A 9,279-nucleotide genomic window follows, 5' to 3' on the forward strand; every position below is an offset into this window, starting at 1 on the left:
GAGTTATTCAGCCAGGCTGTCATGTCACCATTTTTTACAAGCAACCAAGAAAAACAAAAAGAACTAGAAAGGAGAGTGCAGCCAGGTGGGGAGCAGCCTCTTCTCCCACGTAAACAGCGACATGAGGAGAGGACACAGTGGCGGGGAGGTCCAGGCTGGCCACGAGCAGGAATTTCCCCACAGGAAGGGCGAGGATCCATCGGGAAGGGCTCCCCAGGGCTGCTGGAGCCGGCGCCTCCGGAAGGGGGCGGCAGAACTACATCGCCCAGCGTGCCCCGCGCGGGCGGGTGCGGCGGGCGGAAGCGGGGCCGGGCCGGGTGCGAGGCGGAGGCGGCGATGGGCGGTGGGTGCCGGGCCGGGCCGGGCGGTGCGGGGATATTGGGCTGAGGCGGGGGATGGGGCAGAGGGCTCGGGGTGTTTCCCTTGGGTTCGCTGTCGGCCCGCGGCTGTCCCCCCCCTCGCGGCGCTGACGCCTGGGAGGCCCGAGACCCCCGGGGGCGGTCGCTGCCCGTGGGGATGCCTGGCCGACCCGGCCCGGTGCTGGGCTGGTCCTGCAGGGACAGGTGCTCTTGGTCTGAGGGCTCTTCAAGTAAATTCCCCTCTCCCTCTTATCGGGTTGTTGGTGTTTTTTTTTTTTTTTTTTTTTTTTTTTTTTTTCTTTCTTGTTAATGGTAGCACTGGGAGATGCCTGTGAAGTAATTTCAGAGTAAAACGATGATGTCCAGCCATTCGGTTTGCTCTTTGCTTGTAGGTCACTTGTGGTGGTGTGGAAGAAACTGAATGAATGGAAGAGTCAGGGTAGAAGGGAAGTTCGTGTTTCATGCTCTCCGCTGGCCACAGGACACAAACAACTCTGTGCCTCTGAAGAGACCTGGAACCATCGGAGCTGTGTGTCCTGAGGGACTCTGAGCATCTCTGAAGGTAAAAAAGTATTTGGTAGCAATCTTTGCTAACGTTTCGTTGCCCTGAATATCGAACGGGCGATCCAGCTTGGTGTTGCTTCCAGCCCTCTCCCCGTATTTGCACCCTCCTGTAGGCCTTCTGCCAAACCCCTTTTTGATTGCTGGCATGTTTCCTGAAAGAACGCCAGCGAATGCAGCAGCGACTCTTTTGTGATGTCACGTAAAAGGAGTTTCTTAAATGTGGTGATCCGCTGTTGGCTGAAAGTGACCGCAGCAGCAAGATAGAAATATGCATGTTTTTGTATTCCTTTCTGCCATGGTACAGTAACTTCTTACAAAGACTGTCCAGTCTTCAGTCTTAGAGTTGATTTTTTGCCAGAATACTTGTTTTTGTTCTGTTCTCTGTTTTTTCTTTCCCAACTCTACTGACTTGTCCCCTTTGTTTTTCCTTTTTTTTGAAGTGCATGCAATTTAGTCATTCTATTGTGTATTACTTCCAGTTTGGCCTTTTCCTTCGCTTTTTTGAGCTTTTTTCAAAAATCTTCTTTTCTGAAAATGTAAAAATTTTTATGTGTCTCACTTCTTTTAAAAAATGAATATAATTGCAGTATCTCATTAAGCACTTTTGCCTGTTTACAACCACCTAGTGTTGTCTTAAATTCGTTGTATAGCTTAGTTGCAGCTGTAGTTTGTCTGAAGTAGTATCTCCATGTTAGACAAAAACATGCTGTCAGAGCTATAAAGACAAACCTGTTGTAACAATGAAGGCTCTTGTTGACAGCCCGTGGATAAAAAGCATTTTTATTTGTTATCATCTTTATGTCTTTATAATTAGTGTTGTCTTTGGTAGTGGTAATGTTATTTTTTTATAAGTAAGTTTATTCTAAAGCACCTCCTACACATGTGTTCTGCAGTGTTCATTGTTCTGAATCCTTTCCAAAGCGTAGCATTAATCCCATAAACAGGCAGTGTGTTTCTTCATGGTCTTCTTTGGTAATTATTTCTTACTGCCTATTGCTCACTGCTTCCTTTGAGCTCGGCCTGGGACTGGCAGAATGATTCTCTCTTTTAAAGGACACCTCATTTAAGGGAGAGCTTGTTTTCTGTAGATGAAGATGCAATGGATATGCACAGTGAATGGGCAGGGTAGTCAAGTCTACTGACAGGAAAAACTGGTTCAAGCTTTGCATGAAGTGTTGAAGAATTCTTCATCTTTTCTGTAAGTAGTTGAAGTGTTAGGCAGAAGCACTGAGGGGACCTTTGTTGTAAGGAATTGGGGGTCCACTCTTGCCTTGCTTATCACTGTCCTGTCCATACTGAAAGTCATTTTGATAAATTTCACACAAAGCCACCCGCTAGATTTTGGGGTCTGTAGTCCCCTTGGCTGTTCTCTACCTATGTCTGCAGTAACATTACAAGGGCTGAGTGTCGGTGGATTGCCATGTCCCTTTTACCAAGTGGATAATGAACACTGGGCAAAGCTCTAATTTGCTGTTTGATGATTAAGCCTTCATTTTGCTTATGAACTCTTCTTGGTTGCCAGCTGACATCAACTCTGCCTTGTTCACAGCACACCAGCAGACAGGAGACTGGTCCAGAAGTCTGTGGTTGTTTTTGAATGGTGATCTGGTAGGGATGCTACCAGCAGCAGTGTTCTGCATGTGGCAGCAGGGATATGTAGCTGAAAGTAAAGACTTTTGGGCCAGTTCTTTTCTTTCTCTGTGTTAGGTATAAATTTGATAGGGCTTTGTCATTGTCAGGCTTTATACTGAAAGGCAGTGACAACAGATCAGTGGCCCTGGTTACATTCCTTGTCACCAGACGCTACTCCGAGGATGGAGCTTGTGGGTTGTTGTGATCCTTCCACCCAGAGAGAGCCCTTTCTAAAGAGAGGAGTCTGTTGCAGAGAGTTCCTCTTGCAGTATATGTGATTACAATATAGTGGAAATTCCAGACCATCCTGCTCAGCAGTCTGTTCTGCTGCTTGCTGGGAGAGTGATCTGCTCAGCTCTGAGCTCAGCTGGGCAGCAGCTTTGGCCCTGCAGGTGCTGCTTGCCTTGTTTGCTTCGGGGGCAGGGATCTGTCAGTTGACTCAGTGGGGCTGAATGGTGAGGTCAAATCTATACAGCAGCTTGCTCTCCCTATCCCATATCCTGTGTACCTGGAGCAAGACACTGGGAAATTGAAGGAGAGTGGAAGTACATAACCAGGGATTAAATACTGCACAGAGAATTTGCTTCCAAGTCTGGGCTTGATTCTGTTTTCCACATAAACTGGATATGATGTGTTGCCCCTCTCAATATTTCTATTATCTTATAAAAGTTCACAGTTTGTAGATTATTATTTAAGTAAGTTGTGGTATGCAAACTTTGCAGTATTTTAAATGGGTGTTTCTTGTCAGTTCACCACAAATCTGTTTTATTCTTTCTCATTGCTCAGGATGCAGTTCAAGGATGGATATTGCAGAGAGTGTGGCTCATTTAATATGGAAATGAAGCATAGGAAATTATATGGGAACACATAATTTCTCATCCTTGTTAGCCAGTTTCAGACAAATAGAGGAGCAGATGGAGAGGAAAAGAAATAAGAATGGTGTTGTTAACAGCAAACATTGATGCCTTTGAAATTCCCTTCTTTAATTTGCAGTTTGTTTCTTAGTTCATAATTTCTTACTGACAAGTCTAACTTGAGGCGCTTCACTGTTTTTTTCTTGTGAATGTTGAGGTTTAAGGCACTTGCTGTTTCCAGTTGCGGTTCCTTTAGTTGCAAAGAAAGTAGAGCAAAATATTTTGATCAAAGTGTGTGGGAGAAGGGAGGAGAAAAGCAAGAGACGAGCTGATTAGATAGTAGCTCCTGCCACCAGCCTACCTCTAGCGGCCGAGCTAGTTTCAATTTTTTTTTTCCTGTCAAGTGCCTCAAGCCTGGTTCATAATAATCCATAAATTTAATTAAGCATAGAAAGCGCATGAGAAAAACTGGCATCTGGGAGGAGTCTTCTGGTGCATTGCAGCCACAAAACATTTCTCATATTACCAATCACTTACTCGTTGAAGTCATGATATTGTCATAAGCATGTGTGATATTTGTATTTTCCCCATGCCTCCTTTGACCCTGAATCTATGCCACTTGGGAGCATGACCCCACAAAGGATCCCTAAGAGAGGGACACAGAGCAAAGGCCTTGTGGGAACATATGAAGAGATGAAGGCCTTTCGGTTTTGTCCCATTGTTCCCATGAAACAGGGCACCCCACTGCATTGTTCTAGGTCTTCAAAAATACCATAGTATATATTGTAGCATTGTTGCAGCATTTAGCATAATTCCCAAACTTGTCTTCCAGTACTTCCTTTGTGTTCTGTCTCTAGTGCCTAGATACATTTCTCTCTTCCCTAAAGGCATTCCAGCACCTTGGCATGGCTGCCCTTTGTGAGCAGCCTGGAAGGGCTTTTTCAGCATGCCTGTGATTTTTATCTTTGCTGTAAACACAAGCTGTGAAAGCCGTATTGGGTGGCGGGATAAAAATAACTTCTACTCTTGGTAATCTCTTAAGGAAAGCTAAGTCTTCTTCCTGGGCGTTGTGGATGGAGTCTCTGACGTTCCCTACAATCAGGATCACAAATGGCAGCAAGCTGTGTCATCTGCTTTGGGGACGAGTTGGTGTTCTGTCAGTTGCTGTTTCAGGGCGAGCAGCCAGTGCAGTATGGCTGGGAGAGCATGCTCTCCAGGATATTATCCCTGCTTGGAACTGGCAGATCCAGTGGACGCTGGCCAGCACTGTAGATTTGCTCAGTGTTCCTTTGATTCTAGCAGGTAGGAAAAGGAAGGTCTGCATATCCTGAGGGGACCTTGCAGAAGGGGGCTGATCAGTGTGGTGCTGCTGGGATAACATTGTAGCATTGCTCACTTGTCCCTGTGTTCCCACCCAGGGCACCATGATGGATAACCGGTTTGCTACGGCGCTGGTGATTGCCTGCGTGCTCAGCCTCATCTCCACCATCTACATGGCCGCCTCCATCGGCACCGACTTCTGGTATGAGTACCACACCCTGTCCCCAGCCGAGAATGTTAGTGAGGCTGGTAGAAGCATCTGGGAGGAGTTTGTCAGCAAAGATGCAGATGAGAAGACGTACACAGATGCGCTCTTCCGGTGCAACGGCACGGTTGGATTGTGGCGGAGGTGCATCACTGTACCCAAAAACTCTCACTGGTACAGCCCACCAGGTATCTCTGGGGCAATTACCACTTCCCTGGCTTCTCTGGGGTGCTGTGTGCTAACTTCCTCAGAGCAGGTTCATGCCACTTCGTTACTCCAGAAGGCTTATTTCTAGCTTTTGTTTTGGTTGGTTGGGTTTTTAATAAAGACAGTCCAGATTTTTAAAGAAGCAAAGGGCAAAATGGTCTGTGGCTGTCAGTGCTGCAGTTTCTTGTTTTGACACATGATACTTGATCTAAATTTAGTCTTACAAGCTTGATTTTTGTTTTGCCTCAGCTGTCCAATTTGGGATACCTTTATAGTTGCTCTACCAGTTACTGTCTTTTTAGGACAGATCCTGGGGGTCAGAAATGGAATAAAGACTACTTTATCAAGGAGGTGCTCATTCCTTTTAGCTAGTCATTCACTTGTTTCACATCACGAATATCCCACCATTGCATCAGCACACCTTGGATTCCTTGAATGCATATAGAGTGAAATATTTTTTGGGTTTTTTTGAATCATTGGGGGATAAAATGTGTGGTAAATAATTATTTTAATTGCTTCAAAGTTAATTTTGAGTACTTATTGTATGTGTGAACTCCTTCATTTTGAACACTCTTAAAGATGTACTTTAACTACATTTTGTGGAGAAAAAAACATGCTTGAAATACTTTTTTTTTTTTCCTCTCTCATGAAAATACTTATTTTGGAAGACAGTTAAACCACTTCTGCTCAATAGTACTCTCAAAGTAAATTCTGAGGTAGAAACTAAGTGTAAAGAAGCAAATCTTTCATGTTCTTTAAATAGGCCTTTCTGTCCCATTTTTGCTTTAACTGTTAGTAGGAGACCACATTCTGCATATGGAGATAAGCACACCTTAGTTAAGGGACCTTGAGCTGAAGAGTATGTGACAACATAGTTGAGCATCATATGCCACCACATTACTTTGCCAATCTTTTACACATGGCACAATTCTCTGTGGGTAATCCATGGAAGCTTGAAGATTCTGCATGTTAGAATGCTATCCCTTAATGTAGTACCTCATAGCAGACACATTGTGCCAACTACATCATAGGAAAACATACGGATCTGTTTGGAGAGGTAATTTTTTTTACCTCTTGAAAATTGAACTCTGAGGAGCTTCTTAGCTCAAATTACTGGGAAAGGAGGATTTGAAAGGGGGGAAAAGAGGGTTGAGGGGAGACACCTAATGGCAGCTTTTTCTTTATTTCTACTCCCAGAAACTGATATGACCACAAACTGCATCAGTTTCTCCCTCTCTGATCAGTTTGTAGAAAAGTACATAGAACCTGGAAATCACAACAGTGGCACGGATTTGAATCGGACTTGTAAGTGTCTTTCACTTCTGGTAGATAAACAAGTAGATAAAAAAAGTTTTTTTCTCAAATTCAGTCACTAGTGAGGAAAGCTTCTGTCTCTCTTGCTCACCATTTATTGTTTTTTACAGTTGCGCAGGCAGTAGGTCAAAGTTTAAAAGGAAGACATCGATGTGTTAGCAAGAATTTTACCTATGAATGCAGTTACAGGGATTTGTGAGTTAAAAAATTAGGTTCATTCTATTTCAATTAAATCTTTGTTCCTTTTTGACTATGAACGTAGAATGTAGGGTAGAAGGGAATGTTAAGATGGTGGGAGAAGATCTTTCTTGAGCCCATTTTCAGCAAACCTGACTGGTGTTTTTTTTTCACATTCAGATCTCTGGCGGTTGCAGTTTCTCCTGCCCTTTGTCAGCATCGGCCTCATGTGCTTTGGGGCTCTGATTGGGCTCTGTGCTTGTGCCTGTCGCAGCCTTTACCCAGCCATTGCCACTGGAGTCCTGCATTTCCTAGCAGGTAAGTGTCCTGCCATCCTCCTCCAGAAGCTCAAGAGTACTCAGTGGATGAGCTCACTGTGCTTTGCTGCTTCCCTCCCCAGGGCTGTGTACGCTGGGCCTCGTTGGATGCTATGTAGCTGGGATTGAGTTGCTCCATAGGAAGCTGCCTCTGCCCGAGGATGTGAGGGGTGAATTTGGCTGGTCCTTCTGTCTCGCCTGTGTGTCAGCACCTTTGCAGTTCATGGCAGCTGCTCTTTTCATCTGGGCAGCTCGCACCAACAGGAAGGAATTCACCCTCCTGAAAGCCTACCGTGTGGCATAAGTGCTGCTGCTGTAGTCTGGGCTTTCCATCTTAGAGCCTCTTCTCCCCCAGCCCTTACTACTTTTTTGTTTCAGTCAGAATTTTATCATGTACTGCATGCTTCTTGCCAGTCAAGACAATTTAGCCTGCAGGCCCTGAAGACAAAGACCTCTGGACTAAATGACCGAAGCCTGACAGAAGTCTGCAGAACTTGAACAGGTTTTTTAATTGGGCTTTTTTAAGAATTGTGATTATTTTTTAAGCTACGTTTGGTTGTTGACAGTTCCCCTTTGTTAGATGTACATACCCCTTCCTAATTTTATTACCCTGTCAGCCTGGAGGAAATAGACGTGGTGTTGTGGGGTGGAAGAGAGACAAGAAAAGGTGCAGGTACGCAAGAATGAGAACCTCAGTGCACAAAAATAATACATAATCAGGAGCTGTCTGCTGTGTGACTAAAGCAGGCAGCACCTACAGGGAGCACCCAAGAGACATGAGGGAATTCAGAAACCTCTGTTATGGAAATACTGTAGCTAATTTAGTCTGTAGTTCGGCTCTGGATCTCCTGTTATCACTAGTTTGCTGCATTTTGTGGCATCTGCCAAAACTGCTGGAGGCAGAGCAGGTAGCTGTGGCACTGCCTGTACAGTACATCCTCCTGAAGGCACACTCTGGATTTGCTTCTACGAAGGAGTGGGATAAGATGGCCCTCATGGAGCTCTGTCCTTTTGTAGCTCCACTGCTTCCAGGACCCAGGCTAGTTTGGTATCTGCACTACATGTGATTATGCACTCTAACCTTAATTTGTGGTGCTTTTGCTTGATGTGAAATAAGGCTTTCTTCTCTCTTGTTGAAAATGACTTCCTCACAAGTTTTTTGGTTTTGATTTGTTTTAGTGTATGTGTGTATATGTACATATATAAACTTAACTTTTTTTAAACCTCACCTGTTTATCCTGGATAGCACACAACAGGGGTTTTTTAAAAGGTGCTGCTCTTTTCCCGTCTTGTTTAAATTAAATATTAATAGTAATAATAAAGACTCAGAAATTTTCAGTATTGCATGAATCTGATGGGAGGGTGAGGGAGTGATCTAGAGTGGATTTTACTTGGGGAATGAAGAACCAGTGTCTAGATCACTCTCTGTTTTCATGGAAATGTCACCAGAAAAATTGACATTAGATTGGATTTTTTAATTAAATTCTTGAGCTCCTGCTAACTTTAAATTTTCTCCTGCTCATCATTGGTGGTTGCAACATCCCATAATTTCTAATTAGTTAAAAAATGTTGTATTTATTCTAAATCACTGCAACTTTAGCCAGACTGGGTGACATGTCATATCTAGAAAACAGTATTCCAAGACTGAACTGTTTAATTCTGAGGCCATGACTCATCTTGCTTCCTTACTTCAGGCTTAATAAAAATATGCCTTAGGAGAAATAATTCCTGACAAAACAGGTGATGGCTAGGATTCTGTGGGATACATTGATGAGAATGACACAGAAAGAGGCATTTTTATCTCATGGCTGTTTTTCTATTGTGCCTTTTTGCTTTTTTTTTTTTTCCTAGCAGGTGTTTCTGCTCAAGCTATGTTTGCTAGGTCAGCAAACAGCCCTAGTCATGATTTCCCTGAAGATCGGGTATAACTGCTTGTGTCATTTTTTAATTTATTTTTTTCTCAAGTATGTGATGGGGTTCTTTCATTGTCATTGTTGAAGGCTTTAAAAAGTAAAAGAGAGATGATGATGAAAACCAGAATCACTGAAAAAGCAGTGGCAGGCCATTCAAGATAATCCCCTTTCTCCTGCTGTTGAGTAGCTGTTTATTTTTCTTCCTTTAACAGTCTCTTACCATCCCTACAATGTCTGGGCCGGTTGTAAGCTCGTGAGAGGAGGTGTGGTACTTTTGTGCAGTATCTGAGGGTAAATGAAAATCTGTGCTGCCTGATCTGTACTGATAGGGTGCTTTTTCAGAGTAATTTTCCTGACTTAGATAGATAAGGCCTAACTGCTCAGCTTGTCATGTTCCTCATTTTCTAGAATTACTAG

General features: G+C 43.8%; 1 protein-coding gene across 4 annotated transcripts; it reads left to right on the plus strand.

Annotated features, from left to right (window-relative positions):
• Nucleotides 1-264: 264 nt before the first annotated feature.
• On the plus strand, nucleotides 265-8,457 carry CLDND1 (claudin domain containing 1). Of its 4 annotated transcripts, none has more exons than XM_039718021.1 (6): nucleotides 265-343; nucleotides 752-921; nucleotides 4,828-5,122; nucleotides 6,339-6,446; nucleotides 6,813-6,950; nucleotides 7,033-8,457. In XM_039718021.1, exons 3-6 carry the CDS (start codon nucleotides 4,834-4,836, stop codon nucleotides 7,251-7,253), a joined length of 756 nt encoding a protein of 251 aa, XP_039573955.1. In that variant the 5' UTR covers nucleotides 265-343; nucleotides 752-921; nucleotides 4,828-4,833; the 3' UTR covers nucleotides 7,254-8,457. The 4 variants fall into 4 exon arrangements, with proteins under 4 accessions (XP_039573955.1, XP_039573958.1, XP_039573957.1 ...); XM_039718024.1 differs by lacking the exon at nucleotides 265-343 and adding an exon at nucleotides 350-367; XM_039718023.1 differs by lacking the exon at nucleotides 265-343 and adding an exon at nucleotides 376-589.
• The last annotated feature ends 822 nt before the right edge of the window (nucleotides 8,458-9,279 follow it).

This window comes from Passer montanus, unplaced genomic scaffold (assembly GCF_014805655.1).
Source record: "Passer montanus isolate IOZ18808 unplaced genomic scaffold, ASM1480565v1 scaffold39, whole genome shotgun sequence".
Lineage (NCBI taxonomy): Eukaryota > Metazoa > Chordata > Aves > Passeriformes > Passeridae > Passer > Passer montanus.

Coding starts and splice junctions, on each gene's coding strand:
- CLDND1 (XM_039718021.1), top strand. CDS start 4,834: ATGATGGATAACCGGTTTGCTACGGCGCTGGTGATTGCCTGCGTGCTC. Junction 5,123..6,338: donor TCACTGGTACAGCCCACCAG/GTATCTCTGGGG, acceptor TTCTACTCCCAG/AAACTGATATGACCACAAAC. Junction 6,447..6,812: donor CACGGATTTGAATCGGACTT/GTAAGTGTCTTT, acceptor TTTCACATTCAG/ATCTCTGGCGGTTGCAGTTT.